A 20,973-nucleotide genomic window follows, 5' to 3' on the forward strand; every position below is an offset into this window, starting at 1 on the left:
CATAAGACGAAACACGGCGCCCGGAGCAGACGGCATTCACTATGCACTGCTACGCAACCTCGACGACCAGTCCATACAGCAACTCACTGCATACTACAACGACAATTGGCAAAACGGAACGCTTCCACAGGAATGGCGACACGCCGATATCACCTTAATTCCGAAACCCGGGAAACCACTGTCCCTCCAAAATCTCAGACCCATTTCCTTGACTTCGTGTATTGGCAAACTCTTCGAGCACGTAGTACTAAATCGCCTCCAGCCTCACCTCGAAGCGAACCAATTCTTTCCCAATACCTTATTCGGCTATCGACCAGGTCTGTCTGCGCAGGACATACTCCTACAACTTAAGGAGGATGTTGTGGATGGTCCAAGTAAAGCTCAAACAAGAGCCATTCTGGCGTTGGACCTCAAAGGAGCCTTCGATAACGTCTCACATGACCTCATTCTAAACAACCTTGCATTCTCCCGATGCGGAAAGCGCATCTATGATTATGTCCGAGCCTTTTTATCTGACCGAACAGCCACCATCGGCCTAGGTGATATTCGGTCGGATATCATAAAACTTTCCGGCAGAGGGACTCCCCAGGGTTCGGTTCTCTCACCCACCCTGTTCAACGTGGCGATGGCAAAGCTACCACCGCTCCTCGACAAACTTCCGAACGTGCAGCACGCCCTGTACGCCGATGATATTACAATCTGGGTGACCACAGGGTCAGACGGCGCCATTCAAGATGCACTACAGGAAGCCGTAAATATAGTTCAGGATTATGCAACAGCCGGAGGACTCACATGCGCAGCTGAGAAGTCGGAGCTCCTGCTTGTACTAAAAAAACGGAACAAGGCCGATATTCCACCAGCCATCACATTGCATCTCAATGGCAACGTTATTCCAAGGGTAGACAGGCTACGTGTGCTAGGACTTCACATACAACAGAACGGGAAGGCCACACATACCCTACACGTGCTCCGCCAACAAGTTACCCAAATAACGCACATGATAAAACGCATTACAAACCGCCGACAAGGACTGAAAGAAAAAGACGTACTCCGAATCATGCAAGCCCTCATAATTAGCCGATTAACCTACCACCTCCCCTATCATAATCTGACTCAGACTGAGATGCACCAGATGGACACCCTCCTCCGTACGGCACTAAAGGCAGCGCTGGGACTACCCCAACATGCGTCTACGCAGCTCCTACTACGGCTGGGGGTGCACAACACCATCCGCGAACTAGTTGAAGGTCATCTTAACAGCCAATTGCAACGTCTGCAACGAACAATGCAAGGTTGCCACATTCTATCCCGGCTAGGATACCAAATACCAAGAACACCACAACAGGAAAACCGCACACTTCTTCCGCTTAGCATTCGCAACAAAATTCACGTGGCCCCAATTCCCCGGAATATGCACCCTGACCGTCATAAAGGTCGACGAAAGGCAAGAGCACAAGCCCTGGCTCGCCTATTTGGCGATGACAAATCAAACACTCCAGTCCTATACACCGACGTGGCCCGCTACCCACAGAAACGCGCCCTATGTCTGGTCGTACTAGATAGTGCAGACATTCTGAGAGCTTCGGCCACGCTCAACACTGTGGACAGTGGCACGGCGGAAGAAGCTGCTATTGCCCTAGCCATCGTACACGCTTCAACCATGCCGGCGCCGGATGGACCTATCACAGTGGTCACAGATTCTCAGACCGCCTGCAGGACTTTCGCACAAGGGAAGGTGACACCCTACACACACCGCATCCTTACATCATTACACCCCACAGCGTTACACAGGGTGCGTATCGTCTGGACACCTGGACACGCCTCTCTCCATGGTAATGAACGCGCTAATGCGGTAGCCCGAGAGCTCGCTAACCGGGCGCCATTGGAAGAGCTGTCCAACCCAGACGACGCACCGACAGAACCAATGACCTACACTGAAACTCTACAATATTACAGAGACACCAGGAGACACTTCCCTCCACCACATAATTCCCTTAATCGAGAAGATGCCGTCGCGTGGCGACAACTTCAAACTAATTCATTTCCCTGCCTCTTTTATCTTCACCTCTTCCACCCCACACACTATCCCTCATACTGTCCCTATTGTGGAGCAAAACCCACAGTATATCATTGCACCTGGGAATGCCCACACCCTCCGGGCTACTCCCCTATTCCTTCACCTTCCCCTTCCTCCTGGGAGACTGCGCTGACCAGCTCAGACCCGCAAGAGCAGCGACGGCTGATCCGGCGGGCACGTGGAGTGGCGCGAGCCAATGGGGCCCTGAACTAAGGGCTCCACCCTGCGAGGAAGTCGCCCAAACTGATGATAAATAAATGTTTTCTCTCTCTCTCTCTCTCTTCGCCCTTTCGGTCACAACTGAAACCTTTTTCCCTCTGCAGTGTAGTTACCATCATGTAGCCCGAAGACACTTTTTGTCCCTTGATTGACGGCTATATGTATGTTCGCATGTTGAACAATTAGCGATATGCTGAGTACAAGTTGCGGTGCAAGAAAGTAACAAAAAGAGTTGAAAGAATAGATGAATAGAACGTGTTCGCAAGCCTCTGTGGATGGGGTCAAAGCAATATTTATCAGATAAATTGAGTAATAGTTATTTCACGCAGTTCGCACTCGACTTAGTTGTGTTAGCCTTTCTAGCAAAAAAACAAAGCAAAAGAAAAGGAAAGATGCTTATTTTGTCACATTTAAGACTGTGTATACTTCCCTCTATAATTGAATTATTTTTCTAATTTTTTTGAAGTCTCCGTGCATCCATGTGTGTGTGTGTGTGTGTGTGTGTGTGTGTGTGTGTGTGTGTGTGTGTGTGTGTGTGTGTGTGCGCGCGCGCGCGCGATTTAAACGTTTAATTTACCCGATGCACTCCCCTTTAACCGCTCGCACGTTCGTGTGCTTTTGACGCCATAATTTATATTGCCGCGAAGTGGAACCATCCGAGCCCTGCCGCGCCACATATACGTGCTTGTAACGTGGACAAGTCGTGCACGTTCTTTACTTTCTTTGCGTATGCATAATCGCGGGTCCACGTTGGTCACGGACAAACACGCGCACGTGCCATGGAAATTTACCAGTGGGTCTCGCACGCAGATCTGTGTCCCAACCGACGCGCCACGCAGTGCGAGAACGACGGCTTCCTCTTCCAGCCCGGCGGCGCGGCCGACGAGGAGCCCTGCGTCTGCGTCTGCCCGCCCAACACGGCGGGCGAGCGCTGTGAGGAGCTGACGGGCACCTACTACGGTATGCGAACGTACCGCTGCTGCGCGCACGGCCACCACTTTCCCCCGCGTGACGCGCTGTCCGCTCTTGGGCACGTGTGGACAGCTGGTCACGTGACGAAACCGGTGGTTCTCCTATAGCGCTGTATCCAATCTAATTGGCCCAGCGACACACTCTCGGGGACTGCCTTGAGCATTGCACTCTTAAAATTTTCTTTGTGTGAAGGAATGCCGACAATGTAATGTTGAAGGCTGCGAACTTGGGTAGTTGCTTGAGCAGCAGTCTGAAAAAAGAAAGGGAAAGAAAGAAACCTGCACCCCCCCCCCCCAGCCGCAGCTATAAGGTCCCGGAAAGACGAAACAACACAGGTGCTGACTATCAAGTAATGGTTTATTCATAGGAAGGACAAGAAAAATCAAGAAGGCGAGAATACATGGAAAGGGGAGGAGAATACTTTCCGGCCTTTTCATAGCGACTCTCCAACCTCACCCGATTTCAATGTTGTTGGCTTGGAGGCATTACTCTCTGAATCGCCATCGTATATAAGCTATAACTTAATGAAATATAATCATAGCATACTGAGCTGAATGTAAATATGAAAATCTTTACTGAAGAAGCGGGTTAAACTATTACGTAAATAGTTAATGACAGAATACGTATTTTATTTTCGAATAAAAGCAAAGAAAGAAAAAAAAACAGCGCCGCAAATGTTCAAAGAAAAGATAACCGTGCGCGCGCTATACTGTAAGTATGGCACCGAAGCACTTGCGGATATGCATCACTGTAAACGATAAGCGCGCCTCCGGTACATTAATGATTCACCTAGCTTTAAATAACACGAGCTCGTGTCCTAATGCAAAACATTTGTTATACATGCCGCAGGAGATCCCGTATGCGGAGGCAACGTTACCACACCCGGCGAGGTCATCGAGACACCGGGTTTTCCAAATAGAGACGTCGACTACAAAGGTTGCACCTGGTGGATACAGGTAATCTGTGCCCGAAAAAGCCATTTTTTCTAAAGCGCTCACTGGCAGACACACGCACAGCGCAACAAAAATCAAGGGGTCCTGGCCATCCACATGTGCGTACGAGAGAGAGAGAGAGAGAGAGAGAGAGAGAGAGAGAGAGAGAGAGAGAGAGAGGCTCTAGTGAAAACAGGAGAGGTTTGCCTGGTGGCACGCCTAGCATGCTACTTCAGCTAAACTGGACGATAAATAAAACGACATGCAGAGGACATGAGAAAGACGTAGAATACACACGAAACGCACAAAACACTACGTACAGAATTAAGCCATGTCGTTGAAGCCAGTGTCCCGCGGGATCGTTAAAAGCGCCTATGCAATGCGGGACGTACGCAAATTGGCTGCGTGTCGAGGAGGAAAAAAAAGAAATAGCTCACTCACAGAGCACCGTAAATCCATCCGTGACCCATTCCGTACATTCCACGTCACTGGAATGTGAGGCTGGAACTGAGTACTGGCGTCGGGCGACGGACCAGCTGTCAGTTCCGGCTCTTTGTCCTGATTGGCTGCACAGTGCAGTGCTGCGCAGTATCGAAGATACATGTATCTTAGATACAATCTTGATACTCTTTGGGCATACTGTATCTGTATCGTGATGGAGGCTGGCAAGACGTGTATCAGTGTCTGTATTTCCGATACATGAAAGAATATGTCGTGTATCTTAAAGGGACTGACAACCGATTTCGGAGGACCTAGTTCTTATGGTGCAACGCAAAGCCCACTCTCGGTAGTGTTTAGATGTGCAGCGGTTACTTCCAAAAGGGCGTCAATATTCATTAAGCAGAATTTTTCCATCTGAGCAGCCTCTAAATGAAGTAAGAGTCCCTTTTCCAGCAACGCTGAGAAGCGAGACCGATATCAGTAGCCCGCTTCGCAAATTGTGAAGGCCTGCCATCGTTCTGCTTTCACTGTGGTTTCACTGTGTAACTGTGGTTAACCAGCTACATTTTGACATTTTCAACTACTTTCGAAAACAAGTGCTGGTGCAATAAGTTCGCATTGTTGTACACACATTTCTTATATCTGTACTGCATCTTACCCCAAGTACACGCCTACGTCATGGTTGGCTGGCTCCCGTCGTCGTTGTTCTGTCGATAGACAAGTCAAGCCAACTCATCGAAAACGAAAACAGCCAATTTTCTGCTAACCACAAACGAAGGCTTATCTGCACATTGTAAGTCAGCAAAAACTTATAATAACAAGTATACTGCATTTCAAAACTAATAGAGAGGGAGAGAGAGACGAGGAACTACGTACACTAATAGAAGGTCACGTGGTGGACCTGTTATGCAGTTTCATGTTTTTGCCGCCGTGGGGCACCAAAAGTCATTTTTCGCGATTTTTAGCGATGAATTATAAACATATAAATACACGTTTAATGAGAAAACATGGCTCGTTTTAGCCACTACGACAGGGAATCCTTCCATCATCGGAGTTATCTCGAGTCATGTTCTGAGTGGTTGCCTGTCCCTTTAAGATACAAGATACTGCTCTCGCCCCATCACCGTGCGAAACTATAAGCGTTGGATGAACTATACGCTTCTCAAGGTTGATACTGCTGCCATTTATAAGCCACCTGAAAAACACTAAAGGCCGCGACATTCTTTTATCATTCCGCCAGAGCCCTCCAGCGAGGGCAGGCGATGACGTCTGCGCGTCCGTATACGTGGAGCAGAGTCATGTGGTCGCGCTCCACAGTGGTGTTTCTCTAAAACTCCCCAGCGGTATTTGCGCCATCGTGCAGAGGCTTCTTATTTACGTTCTTGTAATTACATGGCGACCCGCTAGCTGGTCGGTAAGCAGAGAAGCGACTCCCATCATACAATTACAAAAGGGACAATTACAAATCGCCGACAGCGCAGCGTATAAAGAACTTTCATGTTAAGTAGTTAAACCAACCCCAATAAATTTTTTCGAAAAAAAATATCTTATACTTTGGAGGAAGAAAGACAAAAATTTTGAGATACTACCATACATTTCATTCAAATCAAACAAGGTTGGTCAGAGTCGAGAAATTTCCAAGCAAACATTTTATGCATACGCGTTTGCAGCTACATTATATATATCTAAAATAAGAAACTAGCGAATGTATCAAAGTTTCTTAAGATACAAATGGAAAGTATCGTATCGAATATAATAATTGTGGTAGTATCTTGTACCTGTATCTCGAATACTTGTTGCCCGAGTATCCTGCAAGGTGTCTTTGCCTGCCGCCCTGGCTGCACTGCACGGAGTTGGTGCGACGGAGTTGAGAGGGAACGTACAGTCGCCACTTTATTCATGGACGCCTTGAGCCCGGGCATATATAGCCAGCGAAAGTAGCAGACCAGCGGATGCTGGATAGATCATAGGTCGACCAGTTTAGGCATCATTGCTCGTCGTTTGGTGACTAGCAGCGGGTTGCAAGGAATGCGAGCCCCTGTAGTAACTCGAAAAAGGAACGGTTTGTTGGGCGAACCAGTTTGACTAAACATCGGCTTAACTCCTGCCCTGCGTTGCTACTTCACTATAGGAAGAAAGTACGCAGTGTGGTCTTCGATGTCGTTCCCATCACAGCTTCCTGCGTAGTAGCAGAGTCCTTGGAAGGACTCTGGTAGTCGGAAGGACATTAATATAGGGAAAATGAGACATCCACCCAATCGTAGCAATTGCTACAAAGTCTCATTTTCCCTATATTAATTACCTCCCTCCACCATGTGGGTTTCCGCAGAACTATTACGTCAAACTCTAGGAGGGACTTTGCAACCTTATAGTTTAGGTATAGCGTTTTCGGTATAAAAAATAATTAACTGAAAAGTACGCCACTGCTTTCTTTTTTCTTTCCAGAATTGGGTTTTAACCAAAAATCTCTGAGAAAGCAGATTTATTATACGGCGGTCGGCTCGCAGCTGTGAGCCTACATGCGCTGCTATGTAATGAGCCGGGGAAGGTCGAAGTCACGCGCTAGCCTGCTGCCCGAGAAACTTTTTTTTAATGCGTTGAGGACGGGAACAAACAACGCTTAATACAGGACGGTGAGAGACACCGCCAGGTCTTTTGAGCGCAGTTTGTTCCCGTCATAACGATGTACGCGCCGACCAGCCCAGTTTAGTACACTCCTTAATGCGATTCGCACACTTTGGGAACTTTACCCAGTTTTCGGTATGTATGTTTGGCTGCATCTAACCTCTTTCACGCCAACTTGGGTCACTGTGTATCTGCCACTCGTCAGTCACACACACACAAAAATGATAAATAAAAATAAATCAAGTTCGTACTTTTCGCAGGAATTGGCCATAACACAAAAGTGAAACGTATATTCTAAGAAGCAATGACAGCGATAGCAAGTACACGAGGCCTTTGCTGTTGTGCAGCGTAACCAGAGCACGCCAGAGACTGCCAGTCACCAAAGGTGTATTACTATAGGGGCCCGACGCGACGGCGTATGTGGAGAAACCGCGCACGTATGTTCATAGCCGCCGCTGAAAACCGGCAAGTGCGCCTCTGATTGCCGACGCAGATCGCATTGGAACGCCAAACACTTCCAAGCACTGCCCTATTTACTACCCTCATAGCCGTGCAGGCTGCCCGCCATGTTGTCTACGAGATTGCCCAGTGATAGAACAAAAATTACACGTAAACATACTTTTTTGCAACAAAAATACGTCATCAACAGCACAATTTCTTTAATGAAGCAAACCTTTATACGCTTTATGTGCCTATTTTTCTGACCATTAGATAGGCACAAAACTGCAAAGGATCGCCATCTGGCACATTTGCGGGATGATGTTGACGCAAATGAGACACATTTTCGGTGGATCCCGGCCACGGAGCAAGAAATATAGGAGTGGAAACTCCGCTGTTTGCGGCGACCAGAAAAGGTCACAAGCCCGCGGATATATTATCATGCTGGCGGCACCTGGCGGCATGGGAAGAAATTACCGCTGTTTCGGTTGCCAGGGCAACCGGTCGAGTGTTGCTCCCGTACGGCCGCGCGCGCCTGACTTCTACTGAGGGCACTCTCGCGCGCTTCTTTACCGCTTGTAGCCCGAAGAGCAACTGCTGCTACGCTTCAGCCATTTGAGCACAGTAAAAAATAAAACGCGTTTTCCATGACAGCTATAAGATGATACGTAGCTTCTGGTTGTAGCCAGGGCTATCTTGCTCCGTGGCGGGCGGTTTTCGGCTTTTTGCGCTTGCGAAACTGATGGCTATCTCGTTCCTAATCGCTCAAAGGGCGACCGCTTCTTTCTCGCTCTAGTGCTCACAGGGGTGCGCTTAGGAAGGATGCCGCCGTGCATGTGTTTCCGTTCCTTTTCTTTTTTATAAGACTCGCGAAAACTAGTTGCCCTAGCTGCTTGGCGATAAGAGGAAGATTAGCGGAAGTTTGCCACACGTGTTGCTTTTTTTGATGGACACACAACAAAACATTTTTCTTGAGTGCGCGCACCTACGCAGTTCGGTTACGGCGTGCCCGCTGAAGCAAACACCCGTGTCGTCTGCTTGTCGTCTGCTTTGAGCGGGTGCCGCCGGAGTGAGCGCCGGGCGCTGCTTTTTTTTTTTCCGCTGCTGCTTCTACGACGCGCCGCATGGTGCCGCCACTGCATAGGGTAGCGTCGGCGCATGCAACAATTGTGACTTTATCTGGTCGCCCGCGCTCGCTCGCGCTGACGGGAGTTTCACCTCCTATATGTCTTACTCCGTGATCCCGGCATAAAACACTTTTCGTGTTAAAAAAAAAAATCCATTAAAAGGTGTCTAGTGCTGGGAGGAACCAAACCCACGTCGATAAGATAACTATTCAAGCAGCCTTGTCTGAATGTACATTAAGACACGTACCATGCGCGGACGTCATGGTGACGCCGCTAGATGACACAGCGTGCCTAAAGGTAAATGCGAGGGAGGAGCCCAGCTGCAGCATTCGCCTCATACATGGCGCGCTTGGGCTGTGGTGATAGGGTTAACCCTGCATTGCTTCAATGCTAATTGCATTAAGGTCGACATTTTTCTTAAAATGGGTCCTTCCGGAATATATATATATTTTTTCTTGTTTGCCCAAATTTCGCCTGCCGTTGTGACTAAAACAAGAGGCGGGAAGAGGGTCTTGCAGAGAAGTCAGGGAACCCTGATTTCGGTCCTTGTAGTTTTCGGGTGCGGCCACTTTGCAAGTTTACTGGTGGCAACGCGTGGTCATGTGTATCCTAGTCATTTCTTTTTTTTTCTGTATTAGTCGTTGTAGAGCGCTACACCCGTATTATGTTACAAATAAGGTTTCATTCTATTTGTGTTCGAATATTAAATGCACTAGCTCGCAAATTTTTGAAGTCCCATCGCCGTATACGACACCTGTTCTTGCTTGACTGGTTCGCGAAGACGTTGTTATTCTGTGGGGGCTGGGTGAAAGCCACAGTGTTTAATTAGCGTGATCTGCAGTCATATAACGTTTAATAATTGACGACATTAGCGACCTATTTCCACCGAAATAAGCGGTAAACTGGTCGCTAAAAAATTACCAACTGAAAAAGCTCTGCGAAAGTTCCTGAAGGAACTGGGCCAATCCCGCCGATAGTGCAATCAAAGGTTGCCTCATAATCAGAAAGTGGTTTTGGCATGGAAAACGCCATGATTAATTAATTAAAGCGTGTGATGTCTGTATAAGAAAGCCTCTCTCTCTTGTTCTGCTCGCCGCAGGCACCCGTAGGCCAGGTGCCGCGGCTGACCTTCGAGGAGTTCAGCATCGAGCCCCGGCTAGACCTGCCCGAGGAGAACCCGGCCAGCGCCTACAACGGACAGTGCGCCCGCGAGCGCCTGGAGATCCGCACCCGGGACCGTTACCACGGGAAGATGTGAGCGCACCCAAACCCGACCTACCTTGGCCACGAACATCGACTCGTTCGAAACATGCTTACGCCTAAGGTAGAAAGAGAGACAAAAAAAGAAGAAAGTTTATTTACGCTCCCGACTGAAGGTTAGCCGTTTCCTGGGTTGTAGATGCGGCGTCGATGAAATGTGGTTTTTATATACTTCTCTGCATATGGTGTTTTAAATCGTTTGACGGGATTCGTGTGTTAGCCATCCGATGCACGTCATACTGCATTAGGTACTTATTTGCAATGTGCCTGCGAAATTCGACCCATTTTATGCTGAAATTCAACGTTGCTTTACTCTCTATACCACAACGTAGTTCTGGGCTGAATTAATTTTCGCCGTCTCCTCAAACGAATTTAAGACCGAGAATAGTCTTTCCTCTGCACAATGCTGACGAACAACAACAACAACAACAACAACAACAACAACAACAACAACAACAACAACAACAACAACAACAACAACTATTATTATTATTATTATTATTATTATTATTATTATTATTATTATTATTGACACACATCCAAAAACAAAACAAAGAAACGGGCCTGTCTAAGTCTACGAGGACTTGTGCGACTAGGCCCGGCAGAGTCGGTACAGCGATGTGGTTATATATTTACATAAAAAGTGAAAAGGTAGACATATACAAAATAACACGTTTTTTTCAACTTTGAGAAGAATGTTTGGTAGTATTACCCGTTAACAGACAATGACATTGTAAATAAAGAGAAACACATCAATAACTTAAGTAAAGATCAGGACTAAATTTCAACTTTTCATCAATAATTTCCTCAACTGTTTTTTCGAAGTTGCCAAGAGGAATTCATCGGCCAAATCGTTAAATATTTTTGGGATGTATACACTTCTTCTCGCTTCACCATACTTAGTAGTGGAATAGGGTACCTTAAAACGCTTTTTATTTCTTAACAAACGAGGTGTATCGTATGCCTCTTTGAATTCATCGCTCCAATTATGCCGCATAATAACAGTTCTGGTAAATAAATCCTCCAATGTGCAAAATCCTAATTCCTGAAAAATATTATTGTCGTTAAGTGTAGTACCATAAGCCACATTTCTTAATATATTTTTTAGTAGTTTATCAATCCGATTTTTCCAGTGCTGTGTACAAAAGGCGAAGATCGTTATCCCATACCTCAGCACACTGTACGCTAGTGCATGCACTATCATTTTCTTGACTGGTAGAGGTACTAAACCTTTTATGTTGAAAATTAAATATGCAACACTACGTAGTTTCCCACACAAAAACGCCATGTGATGTTGCCAAGACATGCCGCTGTTGAACGTTATACCCAGGTATTTGAATGTCTCCACATATTCTATAGCAGTACATTTACATGAAATACAATGTTCATTATGCAGAAATATTGGCAAGTTCATTTTTTTAGTTTTTAATGGACTACGAAAGCACATGATTTTGCTTTTCTTAGCATTGATATAAACACAGTTTTCTTCAAACCATTGCATAGCCTTATGGACTCCATTTTGTAGGGCGCTAATTGCTTCTTCATAATGCATATGACGAGTGAGTAGAACTGTATCATCTGCATATTGATACACAGTGGCTTTTGTAATTATCGTGGGAAGGGCGTTCATAAATGAATTGAATAAAAGAGGGGACAACACGGATCCCTGTGGAACACCAGCTGTAATATATTTTCTAGCGCTAAAAATTTCTTTACTGCCCATGACCACCTGTGATCTATCCTGTAAATAATTGAAAATAATATCAAAAAAGGGTCCCCTGAAACCCAAACGAAACAACTTTTCCAATAAAATATCGTGATTTACAGTTTCGAACGCTTTTGCTAAATAATAATAATAATAATAATAATAATAATAATAATAATAATAATAATAATAATAATAATAATAATAATAATAATAATAATAATAATAATAATCAGCCTTTCACAGCTGACACCATCATCTTCTGAAGAACAATGAGTTCGCGATGCGAGCAACGACACCTTTGCCCGCTGCAAGAGTATTGCCTGGTAATTGCGGTCTCCGAAGTAGATGTACAGAGACGCCACCGATTGTCGAGTATGTCTGGAATGAAACACATTATACAAATTAATGAAAGCAAACATGGCGAAAATATAGCGGCATCGCAGGGCATATGTCTGCAACACGGAACGCGTAAACCGCTCCCTTTTTGGTACTGACACATCCACATTGAAATCACAAAGATAACAGGGGTAGTGTCATCACTGCTAATTCACGCAAAGTGAGTAGCCATGTACCTTACGGGACTATGAGCCATTGCCTTTTTTGCTTGCTTACGGGGTATGAGCCATTGCTCACAGGGGTATGAGCCATTGATGATGACAGTTTTCGGCATGCTGTTCTGTATGTCGTATGCGTGATTAGAAAGAATTTAAGCACTGTTCGCTTCACTTTGCTGAGTGCTTGTCGCCTCTGCCTTACGGGGCTATGAGCCATTGCATTCTTTGCTTGCTTACGGGAGCATGAATGCTTACAGAGGTATAAGCCATTGATGATGATGGTTTTTGTTCGCGGAGAACAAAAATGTGCGGAACCCTAGCGATATACAGCTTCGCTGTAGAAAGGCTGGAACATGACGTCACACAACCAGCCTTCGCAAGCTAACTCTCCACAAAGCCGTTCCAGTACCTTCGGTTTTTTTTTCCTGGCTTCCGTGCCCCCAAAAGTGGGCCAAACACGTGACCTCCGAGGTTCGGCTCTCGGCACAGTGTATGCTGGGTTGCTGGTAGGTTTTAATCGATGCGCGCTTGTTCGGGTGCTCTTTGCATATATTCTTCCGATATATGGTTGTGCAGCTTAGACCGCTTTCTGTGTGGTGTGTGCCCTTTATCTTGTTCATTGCGACCTGCGGTTTGGGTTTACCGACACGTTGATGAAGCGCCTATATATGGTGGGACCCGTTGTTGTTTCAAGAAACCGCGCGCTCAGCGGCGGCGGCGGGATATACTAAACCCTACCGCGACATGATGGTAAACCCTACCACGACATGATGGTGTGCTAGGTCGACTTTCTTTGGATTCAAGTTGATCGCGTGACTCTTCGTCCTACTTTGTTTCCTTTGTGAAGGCTTTAATGTCCGCGGCAGCAAAAAAAAGAATAAACAAATGAAGTCTAAAATAAGGTGTGTGCAACGCTGCTAATCGCACAATGTCCAGTGCGCATTTTGCGCACTTCCCCTGGCTGAAAGAAAGAAAAAAAATTATGGGGTTTTACGTGCCAAAACCACGATCTGATTATGAGGCATACCGTAGTGGGGGACTCTGTAAATTTAGACCACTTGGGGGTTCTTGCACCTAATTCTAAGCACACGGGTGTTTTCGCGTTTCGCCCCCATCGAAATGCGACCGTGGTGGCCGGGATTAGATACCGCGACCTTGTGCTTCGCAGCCCAACACCACAGCCACTAAGCAGCCTCGGCGAGTCTGTAAGAATGAGCGAGGCCTCCAGGGCTGTTTCGACACGGAGCTTCTTGACAAAATCCGGGATGCTTGTCGATCCTAGAAATAATGCGTACTCTTTCTTTTAGATTACAGTTGTCGCTGTTTGCTGGTGACGACTACTCTTTTTCAATTGGTTATCAATAACAGATTAAAAAAATAAAGAAAATAAACTAACTTATTTCATTCTTGTTCTTAGCCACACAAAGCCCCAACAACAATCCGCATTAAGAAAATTTATAACAACTTGTCTGTCTCTTTAATATTTCTGGCCATGAACGGTGCATTCGTACAAAAAAAAAAGTAAAATATTATTTGAGTAAAATATTGTCCAGTATAGTAATTACTCAATTAGGAATTGATTTGTTGCACAATACACGACAGAGAACTTGCGCCAGCGGCGCGTATCAATAAACGCTATTATATGTACTGGCTTGGCACTGAATTTCCTGCGCCTAAATAAGAATTTCGAAGTATCGAGCACAGCGTACTAGCGTAACAAAGATGACACGTTGGGATTTGTGTAGTTCATTAAAAAAAGAAGAAAAATGCAGCGAGTCTATAAAGCTGGAAGTCTCCTCCGAAAATATTCGAAAGTGGCAAGCGTACGTTCACGCAGACGCGCACTCATCTTGTCAGCTAAAATTTGGGCACGCACGCGTAGCCGGTAGCGCACAGAACCGGCAAACTCATTAACAAGTTGTAGCATGCGCGCTGTTTGAAGTAACTGTGCTCACGTTTCAGGCGTATAGCGCATAAGATGGACACGCTATAACGCGTGACAATTGTCTGTGCCAATCGCGTCAGTCAATGCCGCCCACCTCATTGTTATACTTTGATGGTGCCAGAAAGAAAATTACAGTGGGCTGTTACGTCGTGCGCATCGTCGACGCAGGTACTGTGGCAGCGAGATCAAGCCCAACGAGACGATGACGGCGCAGACATCTGAGATGGTGCTCATCATGGGAGCCAAGAGGACTAACACGGGAAAAGGATTCAGGGCGCGCGTTGACTTCGTCGACAAGGCTTCCGGTAATTCACGTTTGTGCCTGTTTCACGGACGCGATGGTATACGCTACGTAGGAGCTGAAGCAGAGTAACAAAACAGACGGGACAGCGTCGGTGACAAATGTGTACGAGCAGACGACGTACGCGACGCGCAAACTCCCCTTTCTACGCGGAGTATGGCATGCCAGAGGCAAAATTTCTACGCCCTTTCTCGCATTAAAATTATCTCTACATGCATGTTCTAAGATGACGTGGTGGTTGCTTGAACTACGCATACATGTAGTCTTGCGCTTGTCACACCGAAGCTTATTCTATAACAGTGTCCACACGAAGTAGGCGAAGTAACTAAAACAAAAAACAAAAAAACATTGATCTTCATTCTTTTTTTTTCTCTTTGTTGAACACGAAGCGCGTAAGATACTGTCCTCGCGACACACACATTTATCTTCTAATGATGGTCACCATTTAGGAAACCATAAATAAATAGAGATGTAAATCCCACACACTGTGAGCATCAATGTTATGCAAAGCATCTTGCACGTAACTGGCACATCTAGCATCACTTGGAGTTCCACAATATGTTACCAGATGAGGCAACATGTTCGTGTAGAGCGAGCAAATGTGCATGTGACAGCAAAAGCGAGGCGACGGCACGACGAAGACGATGAAGACAATTTGACAACGACGGCGACGAGGATCGCCTAACGACAACAGCGATGACACGTCGGCTTTTATTGTGCAAATTGATCCGATCCCGAAGGCTGCGTAATTTCACATAGCGTCTCAAGGCGCTATAGCTGCCACGAGGGGTAAATTTACGTATCCGGGGCGCTCTAGCACAAGGAAAGGAAATTGTTGCTATGTTACATGAGTGACACGTACACGCACGTATCTGAAAACGCTACAGTTTGCACGCGGAAAAAAGTATGGTAAGGTTGTTTACCTTTGTAGTTTAAAGGGCATAGCGTTTGACGATTGCGCTGAGATATCCTGGTACAAATCCCACCCTTTGGTGCTTTGGGGCGTCTGAAGGCTTACGTGCTTTGGTGGAGCGCATGGGTAAAAGACGTCCCTCTTCTCCTCCCGCCGTCCTCTTCCACTGTGGTGGCTGCGGCAGGTAGAGTGCTCCGGCGGCGAGAGAAGAGGATGGCCAGTTGCCTCCCACACTGGCGCTGCGCCTATGCTCCGTTCCATGCATAGCAGTCAACGCAGTGGAAGCTAGACTTCTTGCAGTGGCTTCGTTCGGACTTGGATATACAGTCTAACCCGGTTATAACGAAGTCGGTGGGAATCGGAAATCACTTCGCTATATCCGCTATTTCGTAATATGTGGTCTATGAAAAAAAAATGCATACATGGGCATACCGATTTATTGCCGCTGAAAGAAGTGGTCCAGCGTCCCCTGAACACGTTTCGCGAGTGCGGACTTCAGGATTGCGGCTTCCATACCATCCAACTGCGAACCAAAGATCTGGTCGAACTCCGGACTCCCGAGGTACATCCGTAGCGTGTCAACAGCTGCGATGGCCGCTGCGGAGGTGACCGGCTTATCGTCGCATTCACTGTCGGAGGCGTTGTCCGCCAAGGTCTCTTCCATGACACTGCTCTTCCAGACGGCCGCTCTCCGCGACGTCATCAAAAAAAAAAGTCTTTTTTTTTACATTTTTCCCCTGCGCGGCGTGCTCTACCGCTGTACGCCGTGACGCCGTTCAAGGACGGCGCAACACGAGACCGGCGTGCCATGCGATGCATTGAAGCACACTCCGCGGAAGAGCAGACGACGCAACGAAAGGACGCCGTCGGCCGAATTTTGCTCTTATTTTCGCGGAAAAAATTGCCTCAAGGACGCAAAAATGTGTTGATTGACAGATAATTTTTCGGTTGGTATTAAATCTCTTCGTTATATCCGCTGAGGCGCTCTTATTTACTTCGTTAAAACCGGACCCAAAATGTATTGAAAATGCAAAAATGGGAATGAGAAATTGAAATCCCTTCGTTATAACCGCTATTTCGTTATAAGTGGCTTCGTTATAACTGGGCTAGACTGTAGTTCGATATTTGTTTACTACAATTGTGCGCAACTGTTGTTTATATAGGCTCAGTACTACACGGGTGCTAATGCGTTCTTTTAGATTATTTTTATTTTTGTTGTTCTTTTCTGGTTTTTTTATTTGCAACGCGTCGCGAGGAGCCTCACGTGCATGCTCGCGCGAACGAAGGATGTTGACGCGCAGCGAAGCATGGACGGAACGCGCGGAATGATAACTTGACCGAACTTCTTGCGTAGCTTCCACGGCGTTGACTGCTACCTATGGAACGGAGTATAGCCATCGCCAAGGGTTCTGTGACCACCTGACCTTCTCTTTCTTCTTTCTCCTTTACATCCCCCTCCCCTTCCCCAAGGCGCTGAGCCGCGCTCCCTCAAGGGTTGCAGAATATGGCGCCTCTTCATCTCCACGAACTCTCTCTCTCTCTCTCTCTCTCTCTCTCTCTCTCTCTCTCTCGCCGCTTAAGACAAAACATATACGATGAATCGGCTTATTATGTAGAGCTAGCTACCTGTGCTACCACCGCAGATGTTCTGGTTAAAGGCTCTGTTCTCTGTGGAATTGCGCAATGAGACAACGAACGCTACCTAAATATCCTCACTGTAACAAACATACGCCTTAAAGCGCATTATTCATCTTGTAAAGCCAATAGCTTTATTGAACCGTTCGGGATGTTCGCCTACATTGACAATCATCGTCGATGTTTTCAGTACAACATTCCTTTTTCTTTTTTTTTTCTTGCTGTCACGACGAAACACTTGCTCACGACAAAGCCGGCTGCGGCGTGGAGGCTACCCCGTGACGACGCAGAAAACGCGGTGGAGTAGCCAAAAAAAAAGTGCTTTGCATTAAGAATGACAGAAAAGACAGTTCTTTCTAAACATTTCCCTAATCACTGCGTAGACGATAACAATAATGAGGACAGTGCATCCGATAGAAACGGCACAGTGCTAGCAGCGCTCGATTGCATGCTGTATAATCAGTTACGCACCGACGAGCTGCGAATTGTTTCTGATTTCTCGCCCGACATTCGCATTGAGCCGAACCGTGAAATTTCCATGAAACACATTGCGAGAATTCACGAAGAATTCCACGAGACGAAGACTGAATTTATTTGTAGCAAACGGTAACTGTGAAGGATCGTTGTTTGTCCTCTGAAGCTAGACGATGACGCCGCTCTGTCACGCGATGCTTACGTCATCGCCTGTGTGCCCACTTCCTACTCAGTCACTGACCTAGATTTTATTCCTCGTTGCCTCCACATGTATTTATGTATTTCACCCCCCCCCCCCGAATCTTTCAGCTGTTTATGCTGACTCTGTGCCGTCGTTGTCTGACTTCGCTAAAAAGGGGCCACGTGACCTAGCGGGAGAGGAAAAGAAGAGCTCAACAGGGGTAATGAGGTTGGAGTGACCCTCTCCCCCTGTGAGAGTGCTACCTTATACGCGAATCTTATACGGATGTCACACGGTGCCTTTTTAGCGAACGAGCCAGATCGTCATCGAATTTATTGACGATTGATTTCACTCTGCCGCGAAAGAAACAAATGTTATGCTGGCAGTTTGCGACCAACGAACAGTGCCCAGCGACTGAAACGCGATACTAAGAGCGCGTGGATGCCGGCACTTCTTGCTGGCGCGATAAGTGCCGGCAACCACGTCAATTGTCAAACCAATCCAACCAATCGTCAAAACGATTGCAGCGCCCACACCTTGCTCTCATTACTGGTGCGCAAAAAAAAAAAAAAAATGGGCGGAGCAACTTGCACGAGAGAAAAAAAAGAAGCACGGTAAAACACAGACAGAAAATTCAAGCGCAAAAAAAAAGAAACGCATTGGGAGAATCGCAAAAAAAAATAGAAGACTCCTAAGGCATACTCACCATGCGCAGCACTCAACAACGAAAATGAGGTGCAAGAGTGGTGAAACAAAAGATCTACAATTCAAGGGCATTCGAGTTATAAATTATTTTTATGATAGTCTGTAACTAGATCGGATGCCCTTGAATTTATTCGTACAAGGTAGCACTAAAACTGAGTTCGCCTTTCTTTTTTGTAATCCACGCAGGTCTGGGCGAGATCGCGAACGCTATCGCCAACGTCATCGATACGGCGCAAAACTTCGTCGAGGCGCAGATGAGCGGAAGATGACAGATGCAGTGACAACCCTCACATTCGCTTTTGGCGCAATATGTACTATGCTCGCTCGGGAGGGGTGTATGTACAACGAGTTCGGAACGTCAGCGTTTAGATACCTGTTGGTCTACACGATCACAGATGAAATTTGGTGAAAACATTTTTTTATTTTGCGAGAATAAAAGCGGATAATTCTAACGCCGCCGTGAACTTATGGGTGCATGAGGCAGCATCCGCGAATTTCATAAGAAACCGACGGGAAATTCAACACGATTGAATTAAATCCAAGCTTTCTTCTTGTACAACAACAAGCACGGAGTTTTGGAGGTCGCTCTGGCGACAAAGCTGTAAGAATACCGCTTGGCGAAGCCAAGATGAGGGTGCGTCAGTATACCAGGCGGCGATAGTAGTGATCGTGGCTTCAAGAATTAGAGTCGGCGTCAAAAGTTTGCGGGACGCGGACTTCGCCAAAAAGACAAATTTCAGCAGTCTTAGCAGGTAGCCGCTAAAATATTGCAGCCAGCAAAACAGTACAACCATGTATTGGTGTCGTGTGCTCTATAGCACGCGTAGCAAGTCTGAAATCGCCAACGTCATCGGCACTACGCACGACTTCGTCGAGGCATGGATGAGTAAAATGGCTGCGTGCCCAGCTTCAGGAAGTATTCAGCGTTTTATCAGATCGCACGCCCCGCAATCTTTTGGCCCAGGCTGTAGACACAAGCCCTGCCATTGATTATACACATTGGGCATTCCCGTCATATTCAGTGGCTATATAAGCGATATATTTCTGGCATATGTAATCGAAAAGGACGGAAGCTGCTACAATCGTGATGACTTATCAAGTTCATCGCTGCATACAAATGGCGCTTTCGACGGAGTTTCGTGAGCACCGTATGTGTGCACGTCGAAGGGGCGCGCAGTGCTTTCTGAACACTAACAGGGAAAGATACATACTATAGCCCCGCCTTTGCAGGTAATTTACCTGCAGTGACGTATTAAAAATAATTTTTTTCTAACTGTTCGGGAAGTACAAACAAGTATGCATGTCGCACACATTCAGATACCTGAGCGGGCACGAAAGCGGTATGCAAATAATCTATTAGGTAGCGGATACACTGGCATGGTAATAATCTAACAGCATCTATGATCGTAAAGCAGTATTTAACCGGGTACGTAGGACTAGTGTAGCCTTCACTAATGCAGCTTTTTCTTTTTCCTTGTCAAAACCACGTATGTGAAACTCCATGTACGTGATAAAATAAATGAACTCAAATGCATGCCCAGCGGAGGAAGGAGCTCAGACCCAAGCAAGACCAAAGGACATCTAAGATTAGTACCTTCAGTTGGTGCAGGGCTTGAATGGATATTCTTCCTTTTTTTATTCGCTCAGGCCCAGATAAAAAAAAAAGGCGCATAGTACCAAATCCGAGCTGCCACGCTTCTTATATTTGTGCGTTACTTGTGCGCTTTGGCCTACGGCACAGCCACCGCAGTCTGCCGCCTATACCCAACATGGAGTCGTCGTTTTCTGTCGTCTTCATGGCAGGGAAGCTATCGGCACCTCTTGCGCATTATAAGTACGCTTTATTGAATGAGTGCGTAATTATTGAAGTTAAAGTTAGATAAGCCTGGGAGGTGTTGACTCTGCCAGACGGAACTACATCCATGGACTTTGTGGTACAGAACGGGTGTGTACATTGCACCTCTTTCAAGGTCTGTGGGAGCACCTGTCATTAAAGATATCCTCTAATATTTGTCCGGCGCTGGGCGGAATCACGGGTTCCTCAAGCACAGCAGCCCGACGCTTCAGAACGAAATCCCAGGTGAGCTGGCCGTAAAAGTTCCGAGACCTTCGGAAAAAGAGAAATTTGGCCGGCTCACCAACTAACACACATCGGGAGCGCGTGGTATCCCAATGTGAAGAGATGGCAAGCGCCTCTCGTGATGTATGGAATGTTATTCACTTCAAATTTTGCAAGCCTGAAGCATAAGAGAAATTCCTCGCGTTCTAAAAGGAGAGGCTTAGTTATGTAAGCAGGACTGCTAACAAAAAATGCGAACTGACTCCAAAATTCGGCAGGTATACGTACAAGAAACAAAATAATCTTCGTACGTAATTATGAACGACTTCTGCCGACTCTTTGCAACGTTTCAACAGCGCGCTCCCTTTTAGATGCAATATATTCAATATGTGAACACTATCTGAGCT

The 20,973-nt window shown here is 46.5% G+C and overlaps 1 protein-coding gene across 2 annotated transcripts in view; it reads left to right on the forward strand.

Moving 5' to 3' along the window:
* LOC135900307 (blastula protease 10-like) overlaps positions 1-18,959 on the forward strand; it is a 64,476-nt gene extending 45,517 nt beyond the window's left edge. For both annotated transcript variants that reach the window (XM_065429775.2, XM_065429776.1), the window contains 5 exons: positions 3,107-3,256; positions 4,118-4,224; positions 9,931-10,085; positions 14,467-14,603; positions 18,694-18,959. In XM_065429775.2, the coding sequence (XP_065285847.2) occupies positions 3,107-3,256; positions 4,118-4,224; positions 9,931-10,085; positions 14,467-14,603; positions 18,694-18,776 (632 nt within the window). In that variant the 3' untranslated portion in view covers positions 18,777-18,959. The remainder of the gene's footprint in view (positions 1-3,106; positions 3,257-4,117; positions 4,225-9,930; positions 10,086-14,466; positions 14,604-18,693) is intronic.
* Positions 18,960-20,973: the final 2,014 nt, after the last annotated feature.

This window comes from Dermacentor albipictus, chromosome 1 (genome assembly GCF_038994185.2).
Source record: "Dermacentor albipictus isolate Rhodes 1998 colony chromosome 1, USDA_Dalb.pri_finalv2, whole genome shotgun sequence".
Lineage (NCBI taxonomy): Eukaryota > Metazoa > Arthropoda > Arachnida > Ixodida > Ixodidae > Dermacentor > Dermacentor albipictus.